The sequence below is a fragment of the Melozone crissalis genome, unplaced genomic scaffold, assembly GCF_028551555.1.
Source record: "Melozone crissalis strain CALT ecotype California unplaced genomic scaffold, PUWL_Pcris_2 ptg000004l_1, whole genome shotgun sequence".
NCBI lineage: Eukaryota > Metazoa > Chordata > Aves > Passeriformes > Passerellidae > Melozone > Melozone crissalis.
The window spans coordinates 20950764-20972829 of NW_026535782.1; the positions used below are offsets into that span (position 1 = coordinate 20950764).

General features: G+C 38.8%; 1 protein-coding gene across 2 annotated transcripts in view; it reads right to left on the bottom strand.

Annotated features, from left to right (window-relative positions):
- Positions 1-17115: 17115 nt before the first annotated feature.
- Positions 17116-22066, bottom strand: part of GXYLT1 (glucoside xylosyltransferase 1) — a 28685-nt gene continuing 23734 nt past the window's right edge. For both annotated transcript variants that reach the window (XM_054275801.1, XM_054275811.1), the window contains 3 exons: positions 21511-21634; positions 21021-21193; positions 17116-18959 (listed from right to left, as the gene is read on the bottom strand). In XM_054275801.1, the coding sequence (XP_054131776.1) occupies positions 18798-18959; positions 21021-21193; positions 21511-21634 (459 nt within the window). In that variant the 3' untranslated portion in view covers positions 17116-18797. The remainder of the gene's footprint in view (positions 18960-21020; positions 21194-21510; positions 21635-22066) is intronic.

Below are 22066 nucleotides of genomic sequence, written 5' to 3' on the forward strand. Positions count from 1 at the left end.
TATGGCTCTGCAGCAGCTGAACATGATCCGGTGTGTGCTCAGGTGGCCAAGAAGGCAAATGGCACCTGGCTTCTATCAGCAATAATATGGCCAGAGCAGGAGCAGGGCAGTGATTGCTCCTCTGTACTCAGCACTGGTGAGGCCACACCTCAAATCCTGTATTTAATTTTGGGCAGCTCATTACAAGAAGAATATTGAGGTACTGGCACATGTCCAAAGAAAGGCAACAAAGTGAGAGATGCACAAAACCTTCACAAGAAATCCCCAAACCAACACCAACCTAACAGTGTGATATAAATAGAGAGGGGTTACATATTTATTATAGCCTCACAGGAGCAGCTAGAATGAAGAAAAGAGGACTTTCTAAGCAGCTTTTCAGGTGGATAGATACCAATGAATGCAAACCTGGAAGGAGAGTGACCAAACATCTGTGTGACCTGCTGGAAAAGGCTGGCAATGTTCTGCTCATTTCAGCCCTGTCATTCATTTAGCATGGTTTCAGTGGAACCTATTAGAAAAAAGGTTGATTCAACCCTTCCCTACTTTTAAGAGCAGTAGAAATGTTTTGATTGTTTCCCCTGAGCTCTGAATCATGTCCATGATGTGTAAGGATATTTTATTGTATCAACGAGCCAGAAGAAACACAAGCCATTTCTGACTCTTTCTCTTAAAGGAAAAGCTGTGCTTTGCCACTGTCACTGCCCTTTTACAGGCCTGTGTCAATAAGAAATCAGAGTTCCTTGCATAACTTACTTCTTATCAATCATTACCAAGTCAGACAGCTCTATTAATAGCCTGCAGAGATCCACAGTTCATGGTTTGGTCCAGCTTACAAAAGCACCTGGATAAGACCCCAGAATGAAAGGGTGGTCACGGTCTGGTCTGTAGGGAATCCTTAACTGGATGGAGCTGCCATCATCATCCTAATTTGGACAGAGCTGCTTTTGTCATTCCCATTTCATTTGGACTTTGTGGGCTGCTGCTGTGTCAAGATACCATTTATATGATGGTTGGTTTATCTCAGAATTGATGTTCAGCAGCTGAGATTGTAAAAAGCAGTAAAGAGCTGTCTCTTGCCATGAACTAGGTGAATTAGGCTGATGGCAGCACATGAGGAGAGGTTGAAACAAATGAGAAGCAGAGGGGAGCAGACAGGTGGGTTTGCAGCCTCCATCACAGCCTCTCACACTGTGGGCTGAGCAAACAGGCTGAGTAACAGTGGAAACATTCCCATCAGGGTGTCCCTAAGGATGGGATGGTGACTCTGGAGGCCATGGACAGACCACAGGGGGACACACAGGTGTAGGGTGAGGGTGTGAGGCGGGGGAGCGAGCTGTGGATGCTGGCAGGGCAGCACCACAAGTCCCAACAGAGCAGCCTGCTGTGGAAGTGGCCCAGCCAGCAGCCCCCATCAGTCAGGGGAACAAGGGAATAAATCCAGAGAGGAAATTAAAAAGAGTAACAGTCAAGGGGAGACTACCAACTGGATTTTACTTTAACAGTTAAGCTGTCAGTGACTAGTGAAAACAACTAGACTAAAAGAACACCACCAAAAGTAGGCAGATTTCACCCCAAAAGTGAGACCCCAATATATAAATTTCAGCACTCCTCTGTCTCTCCCCCTTCACTGGGCACTTACACAGGGTTCAGGAAGTCCAAGAGAGAATACAGGAAAAGTCATTCTCCTTTCTTGGAGAAATACAGTACTGTCATCCTTCACACTAGTCTGGGATGAAAACATCTGGTGAACTTTTTTTTCTCATCTGCTGAAGTAACAAAATCAAAACTGCATCATCCAGTTTATTCTGCAGTTATAGAGGCTAAAGAGATTTAGAAACATCCTATTTCTCATAGCTAATGAATTACATGTGTTTTTTCATTTTTCTGACTTTACATCACTTTACTGGAGTGAGTGACCAGCTGAAGGTCTACAGCATCTCTTTCCAAAAAAAAACAACCCATCATGAAAACCTTCTTTAACAAACCAAGGCTTTGGGCATCAAAAACATGGCCACGATCTTTCTGTTTTACTCCAGACCACAGGAAACTTTTGAATTCACACACAAGAAAACTGAAACTAATTTTATGTTTAATTTAATGTGTTGTCTTGGAAAACTGAGTTTTGCACCAAGTAACTTCTCTCAAAAATATACATATGAAGAAGTTCAAAGAACACAACTTGCAGTAGTACTCCTAATATAACAGATTTAGAAAGCAAACTAAAAAGCTTGAGATAAACATACATCTGATGCTATTAAAGTTGCACTGCTGTGCTCCCTTTCCCCTGAGATTCTGCTGAATCTAGGGCTCCTAGATGGCTGTAAGCAGTAATGGTCTCTTAAAACTAAGACCAAATGTGAAGGAAATGCAAAGCAGTTTGTGAGCTCTTCCTCTCCACAGAACCAATTACATTACAGACTGCCAAACCATTCTGTGTTTTAATTGCTATTTGAGATTTCACTGCCTCCTGAAAAATAAAATTCTGTTTCCTTTTCAATTAGTGCCCAAGAGATATTTAGGAACAAAACGGCATGAAAACAATGATAACACTAGAGGTTTTATTGAGAAGAGTGCTACTTAATTTTCTTAATTTCATGCATTTCCCAAAAGAGCACAACACCTAATTCTTTGCCTATCCCATGTTCTCTACAATTCCCAAATGCACCCCACCAATTTTCAGTCCATAGATTGCAGGGTGAAGAAAAACAGTAACTTTAAAGCTAAAATATTGATTTAAAACCCTTGATTCAAAGCCCTAGGGTATCAAAAGATTAGTTACTTTTAAGGACTATACTAAAGGTGACTTTCAGCTACTTCATTATTGAAATGCAAAGCAAATTAATCCTGCTATTCAGAGCAGCAAGATACCAATGTAAAAGCTGTTAAAAAGCAAGCTGGTTTGACACCCAACAGACCAGCAGTGAGACACCAAATAGGCATTGATAACGACTGTTACAGTAAATGCCACATCTTCCAGAGGCAAAAAAAAAAAAACCAACAAAACCACAAAACCAAACCCTCAGTGTTTTATTGTAATCTCCAGATGAAAAAGAAACAGCATATGATGGACCAGATAAACAGGACCATGAGAAGGAATCTGGTGGGCATTCCTGCCTCTTCCTGAGGTTGCCAGGAGCCAGAGAGCCTCAGTACCCACAGCCATGATTTGCAGGGGTTTCACACCAACCCCCAATGCAGGGCTGGAGCTGACAGCCCTGCCTCACTGCAGCATGACTGCAGCCACACTGGGCAGTCATCAGAGCCAGGTGAGCTGGGGGATGCTGCAGCTTCACTCCACATTAATGGGGAGAGGAGAGGGGCACAAGGTGTGCTGGGTGTGTGGGGCTGCCACAGAGAGCCATGGGCATGGGGCAGGGGAAGCCCTGAATTCAGTGGAGACAGCCCCAGGGAAAATGCCTGACAGTATCAAAGTATTTAATCCACTCATAAACCACTCCCAAAATCTCCTTATAAAACTCAGGGCTGGAAATAGTGAGGAAGAGCTATTGTCACTAAACCTTGGGTGGTATAATGACCCTGGCTGGACAGCAGGTACTCACCAAAAGCCACATCACTCCCCTCCTCAGCTGGACACAGGAGAGAAAATAGCACATAAGGCTTGTAGGTCAGGATAAGGACAGGGAGACATCACGGACTCAGTTACTGTCCCAGGCAAAACAGCCTCAATCTGGGGAAAATTAATTCCTTACCAATAAAACCAGAGTAGGGCAGTGAGAAATAAAACCAAATCTTAAAAAGCACCTTCCCCCAAACCCTCCCTTCTTCCCAGGCTCAAGGTCAATTCTCCCTTTCCTCTGCCCCTGCACAGGGGTATGAGGAATGGGGGCTGCAGTCAGTTCCTCACATGTCTCTGCTGTTCCTTCCTTCTCAGGGGGAGCTGGACACAGCACTGAAGGTGCAGCCTCACCAGTGCTGAGTACAGGGGGACAATCACTGCCCTGCTCCTGCTGGCCACACTATTCCTGATACAGGCCAGGTGCCATTGGCCTTCTTGGACACCTGGGCACAGCTGGCTCATGTTCAGTCAGCTGTTGACCAGTACCCCCAGCCCTTTTCCAGCCACTCTCCCCTCAATCTTTAGCATTGTGTGACCCATGTGGAGCCCTGGGCCTTACTAAACTTCAATACTGTCAGATTCAGCCAATTGATCCAGCCTGTCCAGATTCCTCTGCAGAACAGCATTCCCTCCCAACTTGGTGTCTTCTGAAAACTTACTGAGGGTGCAACCAATCCTCTTGTCCAAATCACTGAAGACATTAAACAGAACTGGCCCCAATACTGAGTCCTGGAGAACCCCACTGGTGCCAGTTGCCAACTGGATGTAACTCCATTCACCACCACTCTCTGGGCCTGGCCATCCAGCCAGTTTTAACCCAGTGAAGACTGCAGTTGTCCAAGCCATGGTAAGCCAGTTTTTTCAGGAGAACACCATGGGATGCAGTTTCAAAGGCTTTACTGAAGTCCAGGGAAATTACATCCACAGTCTTCCCCCCACGCCCACCAAGTGGATTGCCTTGTCACAAAATGTGCTCAGGTTGCTCAAGCAGGATCTTCTTTCCTTAATCACTGATGGCTGGGCCTGATTCCCTGGTTGTCCTGTACATGTTGCATGGCAGCTCTCAAGATGCTCTGCTCCACGCCCTTCCCTGGCATCAAGGTCAGGCTGAAGGCTCGTAGCTCCCTGGAGATACCTCAGCAGTTACCTTTGCCCAGAAATTTAGCTACTGGGCCTTCTATGTCTACTCAACCCTGTATCACAGTAGGCAGGAATATGGTGAGTATGGTTTCCATGCTGAAAATGCTGAAAATGAATCCAGATCTCCAATATGAGTATTTGCCTGAGACTTGTTCAAGCTGCTGTCTAGCCAGTACTTATCAGCGTACACAGAGCACAAATGAAAAGACAGGAACTTGTGGAAACTTCCTAATTGGCTTTTTTGGCAGAGATGGATTACTTCCCAGAAATGAAAGGCAGAAGGGTCTTCTGCCAGTCTCTGAAGTTCAGTATTTTTGATTTTAATTATGCATTACCTACACAAAGGCCTTCTTTTGTGATCAAAAGGACTTTGGGAAACGGACCAGCAGCCGGAATTAGAAATGCTGACTGAGGAGCAGACGCAGAGATTACCATAATTCCCATATCAGCCAAAACTCTCAGATCAGCAATAGTCTACAGATGTAATGTGTAGATGCTGCAACAGTCAGTTGACCTGAAGCTAATTTTCTCTAGAATCACTGAATATCTCAAGCCGCAAAAGATTCATAAGGTTCATTGTGCTCAAGTCTCTCCTCCTCACAGGACTAACTAAACCAAAAGGACAAGAGCAGTGTCCAAATGTTCCTTGAGCTCTGGCAGTCTTGGGCTGTGACCACTTCTCTGGGAGCCTGCACTGATCATTGTTAGATCACCTTAGAGGTTACTAACAAGAGTAACTAACAAGTAACACAGAGTGGATTTTTCAGATGTAGTAGATAGGGGGAAAACAATTACATTTGTATTTGCATGAGGAACCCTAATGCAGGATATTATCCTGCCAGGAAGTGGAACACATATCACTGATTTCTCTTTAACCACAGACCAATACTTAGCATTTAAATAATTTCAAAAATGTTTTAGGAAGAAAAATTCTTTCCTGGACATATTCACAAATACTTTGAATAGCAAGAAATAAACCTTAAATGGATCCCAGCTTTGGCTGGGATGCACCTTAGCTCACATTAGGAACCTGCATTTTGGCACTTGATTCTAAGCTCATTTCCTAATCTCTATCAGCAGGAGAAAAAACTTGCTTTTAGAGTAAAATTTCTTTGATTTACATTATATGTCTACCTTAGGATGAGATGAATCAAGCTGCAGAATTTCCTTTAAATGGTGGTCTAAAACCATTAATTCAGAGAATTTGGTGTTATGAATCCAATATATGTTTTCAGTAAAGGAGCTATAAATTTTCTGATGCATGAGTCCCTCATTAAGGCAGTGTGAAAGACTTTTCAGTTAAAGGCTAATGACTCAAACAATTGGCCACTTGCAAAAGCAGCAGGATGCTGTGCTCTAATCTGCCTCAGGGGTGGATCCTAGCAGGTAGCACCAAAGAATATTTGAAAAGTAGTACCTGGTATATTGTATAAACAACAGTCAAAAATCCTTCTCTTCCATTAAAAAGTTATGAGGTTCAATATTATTACAGCGATAAAAAAGAACTGAGTTGCACCTAAATTTTACATGAATGCAACAGAAATAACTACTTCAGAACTGTTAGCCAATATAACTATACATGAGACCATTAACAATAATTACAATACAATAATGGTTTTTATCAATTCAAGTTTGCAACTCAAAGAATTGCCATACAAAAAGTAACTTACAGGCCCATGGAAACACTCTGATGGAAATAAACTGAATGTACTATTAGTAGCAGAAATGTTTTCATGGAAAAACATCTCAATTCCTTCAAACTTGGTCATCCGTTTATTTCCTAGTAATTTGCTGAGGTGATACAACTAGACTGTTAACTTTAAGGAGAAAATACACTGCAAGACACAAACTCTGTTCTGAAGCGGGTACTGGCCTCGCCTGCAAAACATCTCATTGTTGTTGTCTGAAGAGAATGGGCATTGTGTACATTCCCTGAGGAGTTTGACTTCCAGTAATTTTAACAGCAAGCACAAACTGACATGCAGAAGGTTCCCTCTGAACATCAGGAAACTTTTTTTTTTTAACTGTGAGGGTGACCAAGCTCTGGCAAAGGTTGCTCTTGCAGGTTGTGGAGTCCTTGGAGATATTCAGAGGCCAACTGGACACCGTCCTGGTCAAACAGCTCTATGTAGCCCTGCCTAGGCAGTGGGGTTGGAGGTCCCTTCCAACCTCAATCCTTCTGTGATTCTAAGACGTTTCTAGGAGATCTAGAAACCACTCTGTATTTGGGTTCTGCTGCTAATGCTCTAAAGTGTACTCTTATTCAGTTTACCAGCTGTTTCCCATCCGCGAAAAGTGAATACAACAACCATCATTCATTACTTTTCCATTCCTATGTTCAGTCTGGATATTAAAAAATCTGGAAGGTGAGGTAAGGAATGTTCTTCCCTGTGTCTCTGTACTATACGTGTACAGGCAACATTGTGCACAAAACAAAGAAAGAGAGAGAGAAGGAAAGATAGGAATAAGGGTATTGATTTTTTGTTTGACTCAATGCTGTGTCACAGCCTCTCTGAATCTTGTAGCATGATCCCAAAGCAAATAAATGACTAGGATATCTCCTTTTTCTTAGCAAGACATCACTCCAACACATCTCCAAGACACGAGATCTAAAATGATATTATGGTATTTGTGCTTACCAATGAATTAATTTGAAAAACAACACTTCTTCCCACCACCTTCCTTCCCAATTAAGTGGGATATTATGCTGCACTTTTGGGAATAAATTAAGAACAAAAGAAATTAAAACAGTGTTCGTTACTAATTAATGTTGTTGATAATGTGAAGGCATTCAAGTAAGTCTTCTGAATTCAGAAATAAAATATGTTTGCATCACATGTCACAGTGTTGAAATACTTTAGTGCCCATTAGCAAACCAGAAGAAAGTTAAGCCTGTATTGACCAAGTATAAACATTTCAAATTCAGCAGATCTAGACAATTTACAGTAGGAAATCATGAAGGAATTTCTGGAAGAACACTGCAGTTAATAGGTTCAACAAATCTTAGAATTCCCAGAAAACTCCACTAAACAATCCAAATAATTTTAAAATTTTTTAAAAATACTGAGTAATTTTAGTTAAGACTGCTATAAGACTATTGTCGCACACACACACAAAAAATATTATAGAAGTTGCAACACAGTTATCTGGAAAGAAATTAAAATACTACAATCAGAAGTAATCAATGTGCTTTCCAGGAAAATAAAGCTTGTCAAACAAGTATGCTATTTATTCCTGAATAAATTCTGTTGTTGCATGAAGCTGAAATTATGCAGACAAAATCCAGAAACACAAAAAACCTGCAAGATTAACTGTCCACTCTCAACAAATAATCTTTGATAGAAAATCTTTATCAAAGAGCTGCTTCCAGTGAAGTTATGAAGGACAACATTATTAAAAGCTTTCACTGGTAATTTGGAAGGAAATATAAAATCACAGCTGATGAAGTTTGCAGATGACAACACCTGGTAAGATGATAAACAGTGATAAGAGCAGCAATTCCACAGCTGAATCTGCATTACTGTGATGAAACAGCATTAGGCTGAGCTCACTCTAACAAAGACAAATGCCCCCACAGCAAGGAATGAAGATCCAAGCCCAGGAATGGAGTGTGTTAACATGAGCACTCAATGTACAAATTTAGAAAGTACTAGGAAAATTTTACCTATGTATTAAAATTACCAAATCCTTAACTATACTGAGATCCTGTATACTATATTTTATGCTGTGCCCATAGTTTAAGGAGGCTTCTGGAAAATTGATGAAGATATTAAAAAGAGCCACAAAACCTAAGAGATGTGTTTGAGTAAAAGTTCATGAACTCAATTTGTTTGACTTATCCAAAATGAAACTGAGAAGTGATTTGGTTGCTACATTTAAGAATCACCACAAGCAGAAACTGCAGCATACTAACAACCTCTTTACCCCAGTGGGGAGATGCATAAAAAGAATCCATGGCTGAAACCTAATACCAGAAAAAATTCAAATGAGATTTGAGGAACACACTGATCACTGTGAGAACAATGAACCATTGCAACAATCAGGCAAAGGGAAGCATCTTCTTTCTTCCTGCGCTCAAACCAGGACTGGACATTTCTCAGAACGGCATGGGCTAGCTGGACACAAGTTATCCCTTGGTCAAATAAATTGCTGGGTTCATTACAGCCGTAGCAGGGAGAAATTTGATGGCCTGTGACTTATGACTGATGAGACTAGATGAACTATCATCCCCCCCCCCCCCCCCCCCCCACAATGGCCAAACTTTATTAATTGATTTATCAGTGCTTTATGCTGCCATCCATTGCTAGGGTATCTGAACACTTTCATACTAAATCAATAGCAAAATGCTTAATGGACTTCAAGGAGCTTCTGACACATGTACTTTCAGGACTAAAACTAATTAGGGGAGGATTTCTGAAGAGGTCAGAAGGTCTGTATTTATCCTTCTTGTTGAAGAGTGTGTATTATTGTATTTCCTTTGTGCTTATGGGATATTTTGAATCATATTTTGAGCCAGTGAATTCAGCCAGGCACAGTACTGCTAATTGGTTCTGTTTAGGAAACTCAGTTCAGTTTGTTTCCTCTAATGCCTGCCAGGGTGCAAGTGGGTGTCATGACTCTCTGCATTTTCCAGTGCTGTTTAGAGTAATGGACACTTGCTTTACTGATACAAAAAATAAATTTGCATCATCAGAGAGTCATAATTTAGATGAAAATGAAGAGTGCTGATATGCACAAGGCACCACATAAACGTGCTCCTCTAAAAATTACACCTTTTCAGAGACAATATTATTCTATGTGGAGAACAAGCACTTTCACATCTAAGAGTTATAAAGTTATGGTGTAGGATGTGGTGTTCTCAAAACATATGTATTTGCAAAAAGGTATTAATTGCACTTGGACTCTAAAATTTATAAAAATACTTAAGTTTACTTTGTGCAAATAAATAAAAATTCTTGATGTATTATTTGACAAATGTATGCTAATAAAGTGAGTCTAATTCAAATAATAATTAATAAGTAATTAGACACTTCTTGAGGTCTAGCACATAAAAAACCTGCGGATTGGCTAGCTGCTTCATTTTTCTTACAATAGAAAATTGTTAATGCTTTATTCTTCAAGTTAAATCAATTTTTATTAATTACATCCTATCCTTCTGGGCAAAGATTAATCAAAATAGGCAAAACAGGATTACTGCAAAAATAAGATATTGATCTAGTTTTTAAGCAGTATCCTACCATCACTAACTTTTGCTCAGTTTATTAATTGTTTTTATGGACTAGTGAAGAAGGTACTTCTCAAAATCCTGCGTGCTTCAATGGGCTATTTGCAGCTGTTAATTTTTCAGCCAGAAACATTTTATACCCTGCACACTCTATCGCATTCAGCAATTCCTCTAAAACTTTGTTTGGGCCTTTTGAAGTCATAAATCAATTTCGTCTCCTTGTACCTTCACAGAAAGAAGAGTTGATTGAAGATTGCTTCTTCCTTGGAGGTCATGCAGCACGCACAGGAGCAGGGCACAGACCAAGCCCTGCTCTGACACCAGGCGCCCTGGCAGCCAGGAGCTCAGCTGCTCTCAGAAGCCCAGCTGAGCCTGCCTGCCCCAGGCAAGCAGAATGGCTCAGATCACCTCCTCTCAATCCTAACGGCCCCAACAGCCAAGCTTTCTTCCTGAAAGCACACCTCTGGTAAAAAGCCTTTATCTCTACAGCAAAATAAATATGGCTACAATTTTGTAATAGTCAATACAAAGCTGAAAGGGAAACTCAATTTATTCCCCAAGTTACAATGAAGAAACACACAGCACTGCTTCTGCACTACACTGGGTCAAGAATAGGCTTAGGTGCCCAGACACGGCGCTCATGCACTAGCACTGGGGACAAAGCAGCACCCCTGCTCCAGGGAACCCTTCTGGCTTGAACTTGTACAGTCAGCTTGGCACAGCAAACAGTTCTGAAAGCACAGTTCTGCATCCTGGTGGCAGAACACATCCAACTGCCAGGGAGATCCAGAAAGATCAGAGAGGTACAGTGACACCAACTCCTGGAGAAGACAAGCAGCAAGTAGACTGCAGGGGTAGTGAAGAAAGGAGACAAACCAGGAAGCACAAACCGAAAAGATGAGAGGGAGTAAACCCCCAATACATCAGTTGTACCCACAAGACTGATGAATAATATCAAATCAAAAGAAAAACATACATAACACACTTTGGGTAGCAAAACTGGGGGTTTTTATTTCTTGGGCTTAGATCTGCAATCCAAATTCACCTTGAATATTCATGGCATAAAAATGTAAAACAAAAGAGTGAAGTAAAACATAGAATTCTGAAGTTTCATGAAATCCAATAGGGAAGCAGAATTTCTTAGACACCAGCTGCCCAGTGAGACACAATAGGTCAGGTCAGCATTATAAGGCTAAAACATTAGCTTTAACTAAATTTGATTTCCTAGTCTTAAATCATTAGTTGAAACAGATTATATAGATTTAATTTTCTTGGAAGCCTAAAAATCATGCTCTAAATACTCATTAATTCAACCACAAAGATTTGCATTTTAGGATAACTTCTAAATCTACTTTTGTATTCCAAAGCTATTCTTATAAATATTACAGACGGATTGAATGTGAATTACTCTAGTAAAATGTGTACAGAAATGACTGGCAGAACATTAACATTCATAAGACATAGAGGAAGATATGGATCTGTTGTACCCAGATTATAATTCTGAAAATGAGGGCATGATATTAAATGACCCAAAGGAAGAACAGGAGGGAAAGTGACCTCCCAGAATATGAAGGTAGTAGAAAATGATAATAAATTGCTCATCTCAGTTTAATAATTTAATACAAGCTGCAGAAAGTAGAAAGGCCACTTAGGAAGGCACAAAAAGCATTTTTAGCTATCAGTGTTCTATGCCAGTAATAAGAAAATTAAAGACAGCACAATCTAGCAGCACTTCTCCAAGTGGTGAGAAAGCCACAGGAAAGCCCCAAGTTTGCACTCTGGGGCCTTAGAGAGGTCTGAAGTGCAGAAACAATCCCTATCAAACAAACTTCACACTCTTTTCTCCCCTTGCCAAATTCAGCTTGGGTTCAGGTGAACATTTATTAAAGCAAAATCCCAAATGTTTTCTTTGCTCTAAGAAGACAAATCAATAAATTATCTGTGGAAAAGAGGGAAGGGGAATTTGAGTGAGAATATTAGTTCAACAGGTACCTTGAAAAGTAGTCATAACACTTATAGACTCTAGGGTTATATTATATGCTTAAAGGCTTCTAATATGCTTTCAGAATATAACATGCCTGTATTTTTGAAGTTTGGCATTCTTAGAACAGCAACAAACTGTATCAGACTTGAGAAGTCCTGCTTTTGTAGACTTGTTTTGGTAAAACAGAATAAGGAAACTGTCCTGATATCTAATCTATGAGTATGGCCCGTGACCCATGTTCCTAAATGAGGGTGTTAAAGTGCAAATCTCTGGCTTTGACCCACACTCTGAAATTAGGTTTGGTTGTTGGTTTTCAAGAGTCAGGTGGAATTCAAAAACAACAGGCCAGGAACTAACATGGAGATACAAATAATTGCATTATTTCCCCTCCCCTTTTAGCATGACCATTAGGAAACAAATAAAACCAGTACAACAATACAGCAGCAAGGGGGAAGTTATTCCTAGTTTCAGAGAGTTTAGATAGGGTGATACTAAGGATCTACAGTGACAAGTTACAGTTCTTTTCCTTGAAATCCACAGTAAACAAAGTATCAGTCTTTTAAGAATTATCTGCCCATCCCTCCACATAAGGGGCTGACACAGGGAAAAGTCAAATCACTTGATGAACAAAGGACACTAACCCTTACATCCATCAAATCAGAAATTAGATTCAAGGCTAGAGAACTATTTCAAAATTGTTAACTGTATCTCAGAAATCTGTAATTGTCTAGTTCCTGTTGTGAAAAATTATGCATTCCTTGTTATCTCTCTATTTTATTCCTATGGATTACCTGGAAACTTGTTGCCATCTTATTGTAAAGTTCCCATACCTTCTCAGTAATTTCTCATGGCCAGCTCCTCACAGCACTGACTCCTTCTCCCTCAGAGCACAGCCAACAAACTCCACCTCTCTTCCCAGCATAACCAACAAACCCCATCTCTCTCCCCACCCAGCTATCCCACTCTTTTGTGGCACTCGTATTCTTATTGGACACAGCTGTGGCCTGTTAAGGGCAGGCCTGTTCCTAATCTTTGGTGATTGGTGCAGCTGCACGCCTCAGGGGTGAGACTGCCTTCTGCACTATCTTTATTTTCTTACATTCTATCCCTCCACAGAAACTAAAACAAGGAAATTAAATAAAAGATGGACACCTCAGAGCAGCCTTCTGGTACCTGAAGGGGGCCTACAGGAGAGCTGGACAGGGACTTTTTATAAAGGCTTTAGTGACAGGATTAGGGAATGGCTTTAAACTGGAAGAGGGAAGGTTTAGATTAGGTATAAGGGAAAGGATTCTCTACTGTGAAGGTGGTGAGATGGTGGAACAGGTTGCCCAGAACAGTTGTAGATGCCCCATCACTGGAAATGTTCATGGCAGGTTGGATGGGGCTTTGAACAAGTTGGTCTAGTGGGAGGTGTCCCTGCCCAGGAGAAGGGGTTGGAACTAGATGAGCTTTAAGGTCCCTTCCAACCCAAACCATTCTGTGATTGTACGATCTGTAAGTGGAAATAGACTGGGTCCTTGGGTTGTGCAACTAAGGTGGCACCCAGATATAGGAGAAGCATTTAAAATCCAGATCTAACAGAACTGATGGTCATTGCTTTGATTAAAGAAACTTGCAATCATATGGATGGAGTAGGCAGGCACCAGCCACTCATCTACCCTAAGAGAACAGATATTCAGGGAAGAAACTACCAGATGATCACTCAAGGAACATAATGACTTTACTGATCACTGCAAACTTCCTCCTACCTGAACATCACCAAATAGCAGTCTGAAGAAAAAATAAAACGCAACCACAGCAGGGATACAGGTCCTCCTTTAATTACAGGTTTCTGCCAAGACACCTGTAATAATACCTCCTGCAATTTTATAAGCATTCAAATGAAAGAAGAGCTTAGTGATTATCTTTTAAAAGCAGTGCAGGGAAAAGGCAGAAGGGAGCATAAAGAAGCCCTGCAGAAATTTGCAAGCATATATACAGGAAGATGCACATTCATAAGTTTAAATGAGGACTCTCTCAAGAATTGACTGCAGCTGTGCATAAAGCAACCACAAAACTGAAGAGACACAACTGAATTTCAACACAAGAATTTCCAATTACTCAATATCCCTTCAAGAAACTTAAAATTTTAATAGGCCCATGAAGGCTTGAAAAGGCACAGGAGACAAACATATCTTAAGTTTCATGACAACTTTGCAGGACAAGCTGTTCTTGTATAGATCCACTAAATGGTTACAAGAGAGAGATTTTGAGAACTACTTCAAAATGAGATTTCCTCCTCACTTCCTGAACTGGAAAATTCACTATTACCTCTGTAAACATCTTCTGTTTTGAAACCTGAGTAATAGTTTTGAATACTCTACTAGGACTACAGTGCAACTGTGAGGCAACCTGCATTTCTATAGGAAATTATCCTGCATTATTTAAGATTTGGCAGTTGAATACAGAAAGCAAGCTGTCAAATGTTTCTCTGTAGTGTTAGAAAGATCAAACATGTTTTGTTTTCCCAAGGGAACCCAGGGTGCATAACTAAACTCATGTGTAGTTATTTTTTACTCACTGGGTTCATGCTTTGCCCATTTGGACAACTTGAGCAAATAACTTGGCTGTTATTTGTGCAAAACTCTGTAGGAATTTCAGTTATTCTTCTCAAATGTACAGAAAAATGCAGCTGGACAAAACTGAACTTCCAAAAAAGAAACAGAAGATATTCAAAGAGATTAGAAATAAAACAGTAAAATCACTTCTAAGTTCCTGGGCATAGAATAATGCTCAGACTGACAGCAAAAATGCTATAAGACAGATACAAGATCTTTCACAAGATCCATGGTGATGAGAAGTACCTTCCCACTACTTCCTACTTCTATTGTCCCTGCTACAGAAGAATCCACTTTCTGCTAATAGAAGTCACACATTCACATTATAGTTCTCTGCAACTTATTTTAACACAAAAAAATCACTGGAGCTGTTTCAACTGTTATCCATTCACAAAATAGGAAAGTGGGCAGGAAAGCCACAGTAACTATCATAATCACATTAGCCACCATGAAGGAGAGTGTTAAAATAGTAACTACTCAAAAAATTGATAATTTGCTTTAAAAATATTGACAAAAAGCCTATACATTCATTTGAATTACACTTGAATATTCCACTTAGTCAAGTAAAAAAAATAAATCACACTGCCAGTAAATGGATATTGTTAAACCTGTTTGCTAGTTGGAAATCCTTCATTTTGAACCAGAAAACGGACAATGAAAAATAAGTTAAGCTTTCTAAGGAGTGGAAGTTCTACATATGTCCGTCTATACATTTGGAGACACCTTTATAAACCAGGCAGAAGAAACCAGAAGTCTAGTGTTTTCCTACAGATAAGCTGAAGTTAGTGCTCAGTTTCACCCCATTTAATCTGCCACAAACACCATGACAGCCATAAATGTGAGTTAATAAGAAGCAGTAATTCATTGTATTTCCACTCCAAAAAAGAGCCAAAGAATGCACATACAGCTAACACATTACACCTTCAGCTATACCTCTTGCATGTTGTGCTTCTAAACCTTCCAAGCAGACCCAGACCATATCCTACTCCCACCACTAGATTGTAGCTACTTTCTTTTCCATGCTGTGTAGATAGAAGTATAATTTGGGAGGAGGAAAAGGAAGAGAGCTGGCTTCTTAGTCATCCTGTTATGTAAAATGTACAGATGGAAGTGTGGAAAGCCTGAATGGTTTGAGTATGTCTGGTATGGAGAGAAAGCTGGTACAAATCAAGAAATACAATGACAGCTCAGTTTTCCAATCAGCATTTTGCCAGAAGTTTACAGCTTGACCAAATTTAGGTCAAAACCAGCACAAGACAACTCCATTCTCTTTTGAAATATGTTTAAAATAAGAATAACGAAAAATATTCCCCCCCCAATCTGTTTTCTTTATCATTCTAAACCAAAAGCTTTCCAAAACCAATTCAACTCTGGCATTAAAGGTCACCACAGTCTAAATTTCAGCAAAACTACAAATAACTGGACAGACATTTTCATAAAGCTTATGCACCTTAGTAACTGGCAGTGGCACAAGCACCACACACAAGGGTGTTTCAGTCCCACGAAGGGACAGCTTGCTTTTCATATTGTCTACAATGAGTGACAGAAGTTCATCCAAATAAGATATTAACATCTTCACACAGATCTCTTTGCCATAGACTGTGATCCCTTTGGAAGAGACAATAATGGTACCATGACATAGAGACTAATCAAGCATGAGGAAGACAGATTTATCTTCAGTTAAACTGAAGGTATATTTCCTGATGATTATATTTTTCTATCAAACTTTACACTTTATAACAAATCATTAAAAATTTGATTCATAAAGGTCTGTAATTTGTTAGTACTCACTATGTTTGTAGAAAAAACAATGTTTGTAAAACTAGAGAGACAAGAATTCCTAAGCTGGATGTAAGCTCTACACTTCTAAGCCTCCAAACTTACAAATCAGGTATCCAAATGTTTGAGAGCATAACTGGTTTCTATCACATTATCTGGATTCCCAGTTCTTTTTAGTGTCTCTAAATGTTTCCCTTATAAGCCAGATTTGGGGTTTTGTTTGTAAAAGTAGGTTGTCTTCCTAAATTTAAAACACAAGGATTAGAGAACTAAAAATGTACTTGAAACAGACAAATACTCTGCAGAATTATTTAACGGAAGCTTTTTGAATTTTTTAAAACTTTTCTAAAGTGTTCATGAGTGTTACCTGGAGGTGAACTGAGATGAGCTGTTTTCATTTCTATTAAAAAAATTAGTCAAAACCTATGGCACAAGATCATTCTGCTATTTGTAATATGATAAGTAAACATTTCTAGTTATAAGCACAAAGTAAGAATTTTTGTGCTACAATAAGCATCAATATTAATTCTTTTTGTTCTACTCTGCCATAAAATTTGAAATTTAAGTGGAAATATTGCTGCTAAGGTCCACATTCCCCTTTTTTTCTTAAATGGTCCATTAGGTTTTAAGAGTATCTTGACATGTCTTCAACACACTTAAAATAAATTCAAAACAGAAAGTTTCTGCAAAGACAAACACAAAAAGTCAAAAGATTTTTTTAAATACAAACAGAGAGTACAAGTAAAAAGAAAAGCTGAAGACAAATTGATACAAAAATCAGTATTTATGTAAAAAAATAATGCACTGCATATTGTAAAATCAGTCAGTTACAGTATTCACCTTCACAGAGATTTCTACATTTTCAGGCTTCAAAAGGTTACACAGCAAGAAGAGATCTACACGAGAGGCAGACTGCTTCCTAGATTCCATCCCACAAATTTATGCCCTGAGCCTGCAGGGAAATTAGAAGCAGGATACAAACTCTGCTGACAGTGGAGTGTGTTCTTGTACTGCTAAAACATTTGTCCAGCTCACATGGATCTGGAAGTCAGAGCCAGTCTATCTTTGACAAGGAAACAGCTACAAAAATTAAGCTTCTAAAATGGGGTTGGGATGAAGGTGCAAGTCAGTGAGTGGATCCTCCATGTTCAACACACAGGAACTGTCCTGGAATCCGAAAGCTCACTTTATGAAGACTTCATCTCGCTTAGACAGGTTATCTAAGTTCATATATACTTTACAAATACATTTCATACCATGCAAATTTAAATATTTAACTGTAACACTAGAATTCAGCCCTTTTCTTCATGGTTTTCTCAGGAGAAAAAGTTTTTATTACTTAAACAGAAGGTTTTATTTTTTCACTAAGATAATTGGAGGAAATCTAATCCTTTCCTGTTGCAAATCACTATCACCCTATCCACAGAAATGCATTCATGTAGTTGAGGGTCTGCCCCAAAACTATTTTAAAGCCATTTATTAAAAAAATATTATAACAGGATATATTCTCTAAAAAACCCCATCTACTACACAGTCTGATGAAGCATCAGAACTCTTACTACAGCTCTTCACTTTTAGGTACTACATAGTCTATAACAATCATCAGGTAATAATTCCTAGTATGGAAATACAACAGCAACAGCTTTCCACTACTGGGCTTTTTTTCTACTTCCAAAATGCCCAATAAAGCTGCAAAACCATGAAATTTTTTAAAGTATTGTAAGACAAGCAACTTCAAACTGGATTTTTACTTAAAACCCCCTCAGTTCTGCTCTACCTTTTGGTGCTAATGGCTCTATAATGTTGAAACAAATTCTTTTTAATATAAAGTCTCAGTATTTACTACAGAGAAAACTAGTATCACATACTAGTCCTTAATTTCTCAGAAAATCATATTTATAGTGTGCAGTTTACATCTGAGAGAAACGAAACGAGATTGTCAAAACAGTACTTCAACATGTAAGAGATGAACATATAAAGGCACATACAGATTGTCAATGATTACAACACATTTCTTTGACAAGAGAGTATGTTCTGCACTTGTAAACAACTTTGTTTACATAAAGGCTCACACCTTTAAAGTGAGGTTAGTGCTGCTGACTCAGTTATTGCTACATTCACAGTTTAATAGAATTTTAGACAATATATGAGGTACACTCCCAAACAGAGTCATCTTCATTTCTTCCTTGTTCATTTATCATTAGATAACTGAATTATGCAGACTAAAATTACTGACCATCGGAGCCAGTAACACCCAAATCATCAGATATGAGACAAACATTAGCACTGATTAAACTTCAAAAAACCAGAAAGTCACTGTTGCAGAAAAAAGTTCTTGTTCTTCATTACATGAATATTTTCTTCATTTTTATCTATGCTAGTAAACTTTTTTCTGGGCACATTAAGATCCCATTCAAGCCGTAATAGAATTCTTGCACCTTTTGACCAGCTAAGTTAATTCAGTCTCTTGATGTAAAAGCTAGGAGTCAAAAATCACCTTCCCTTTGATCTTCTGGCATACAAGTCTCTTACACTTTTTGTTATCTGCTTTATGAATACTTTGTATACTCTTCCACAGTATGTGTGCGTGGTTTTCTGCAGCTCCCGCTCTAGGGGCTGCAGCAGCGAATGAACCAGGTCATCTCCAAATGAATACTGTAAAGAGGTTAAGAAAATTTAAGGTTAATATGGAAGAGTGTCATTACTCAGAGGTATTAGAGTTTTATAAAAATTATTTTCAGCATCACATTTGCTGTCTATAGGTTTATCAAATGCTTTCAAGAACTCACAAGTGTTTCTGAATGCAAGAATTTAAAAACAACTCTAAATTACAAAAGTATACTCTCATGCTTTCAATAAACCTAAGAAAAAAGATTTTTTTTATGCTAGGCAAATGAACGTATTCAGACAAGCAAGGAGGAAATTTTTAAAATTACCTTACCCAATTAAAAATTTACAACTCTAAAATGATTTCTGGATATTTTTTTTTGTTGTATGGTAACTTTCAAAAATGACATATAACCTTTAAGTAATACAAGTCTTATCAAATTATAATGAAACAGCAGTATAAAAAGTGGTACTGACGTTTCATTAAATTGAATGATGGTCAAACACATACTATGTTTAACATGGGCATGAAATAAAGTTGTCATTAGCTCAACACTGCAATGTTTTTTATAAACAAATGCTAAGTTAAAACAGCATTTTGAAGTAACATCATTTTGTTCATCTTATTACCATTGAATCAGTAGTGGTTTACGTACTTTCTCTGATGCATCCACATATGAAATGGGATCGTAAATAAAAGGAAATAATTTTTTCTTCTATTTTAGACAATGCTCAAAGGAAACAAAGAAATAATATTTTTATGGAAATACAATCATTTTCCCTGCAATGTATTCTCAGACCCCCAAAAGTACTTTTCTTCATTTTTATACCTATATGACAATGTGTAATAAAGCAACATTAAAATATACTCTTGATTTTTGTAGGTTATACACACATAGTAGCCTGCTGCATTAAAATGTGCATCAGTGCTAAGTTTTACAGCTCTTCAGTGAGTATACTGATGTAGTGATAAATGGTTCATTAGATGACTTATTTGCAGAATGAAAAGAAGTCACTGTGCTTAGTATTTAAAGGAACAGCAACATATTAACACACTGAATTTCTGGAAACAGTCAAAACATAATATATAAAAAAAAATTTTTACAATCCTACTCTAGATATAATTAGGTATTAAAGGGTTGCAGTAAATACACAAAAACTTTGGGAAGAAGGGATTTCTTTCTGCACTTTAAAATCTCCAAAAAATGAAGTTTCTGGTTGACTCATTCAGCCTGAAGAAAAAGATTGTCCCTCTCTACTCTGCACTGATGTGGCCTCACCTTGACTAAGTAGTGCATGCAGTTTTGGTCACAGTGTAAGGATATAAAGCTATTAGTGTCCAAAGGAGGACCAGAGATGGTGAAGGGCCTCGGGGGAAAGCACGTGAGGAGTGGCTGAGGATCTGCTCAGCCTGGGGGAGACTGACGGGAGACTTCACTGCAATTTCCTTCTTAGGGGAAGAGGAGGGGCAGACCCTGATCTCTGCTCTCTGGTGACCAGTGTGAGACAGGACCTGAGGGAATGGCCCCAAGTTTTGTCAGGGGATGTTCAGGTTGGATTTTTGGAAAAGGTTCCAGAAGAGGGTGGCTGGGCACTGGAAGAGGCTCCCCAGAGAAGTGGTGAGAGCATGAAGCCTGGCACAGCGCAAGAAGTCTTCAGACAATGCTCTCAGGTGTATGGTGCGACTCTCAGGGATGGTCCTGTGCAGGGCCAGGTAATCTGGATTTCAGTGATCATTGTCGGCCCCTTCCTATTATTCAGATATTCTAAGATGTCCAAAAGCTCACAGAAAAAAATCACCAGGTGATTTATTAAATAAAGGAGAATAAAGCCTTTTAAATAAACACTGACAACTACAGGCAATGTTCTAGAATCCTAACCTAGGTACAGTCTACACTCTGTATCAAAAGATGTTCATCAAAACAGAATTTATTGGAACTCCATCCAAACAATGAAAGAGAAAAAAGTGGTAAAACACTTGGTGTTTCTTAAAAGTGAAAAAATTACTTTGTTGCAATCAAGGTGAATATCAACATGCCACAAAATACCTGTACTACTACAGATAAACATACATGAAAGAATAACAAGTACAATGCAAAAATCACTTACATTTTTTATTGCTTCATAGACAGCCCTAAAAGTTGGTTGTTTATCATCATGGTAAACACCTCTATTTCCATGAAGAATAAATATACCTTCTTCTTCAGCTGCCTTACAATTGCTTCCATAGATACAGTGGTCAGGCCGGTAATTCCATTGGCAAGGAAAGACATAAAGACTTTCTGTGTGGAAAAATGAGAGCTCTGGGTTAAGTATCAAAATTGTTTTAGGAAATAAACCAATATTTTCTTTATTTATTTAGGACAGCTTTATAAATTTCTGTACAGTTGTTTTGAAATCTAACAGTTTAATTACATGTAGCAAGCTCCAGCACTGTCTCAAATGCTTTCAGAGAACTAAGTGAGTGAATACTCCCTTGAAGGCTTTTACCCAAAAGCCTGCTTATTGAATATTTTCCTGGATTTTTTTCCTGGAGATTTTCTTTTCCATGGAAAAGATAACTTCACAGTGTTAGGCTGAAAAATCAATGTCGATTTACCTGGATTGTGAAAAAACATAATGTTCAATAGATCCTGATCACCCCATGTTATGTTCAGCTTGTATTTCTTCAGTAGTGGCATCAGAATTTCTCCCCATTGTAACCGGACTGGTGTCATGTCATTCTATTAAACGGAACAAAGCAAAACCACACACATTCAGGACAGTTACACCTATAGGGAAGGAAATGCCTTACAGAATCACAGTAGCTTGCACTGCAAAGGTACAAATCTCAAATGTATAGATAACTTCTTCCTTTTAAACCAACAAGCCTCTCTAAGGAAATTCCTTACAGACATTTCCAATATGCTTTATTTCTCAATGATCAACTTACTGAAAAATTTCCTCTAACATCTCAAATCAAGAATTCTAAGAATAGCAAGGGATTTTTTACACAGCAGTAGGATCTAACACCAAAACTGTGTTTAAGTCATGCAGCAAGTAGACGGGGAGTATTTACATATCCACACGTCATGCAATTTCTCTCTTTTTCACAGAATTATAATATACACATGTTCTAATGCTAACTGCAAAAATTTGAATCAGTTCAATATAAA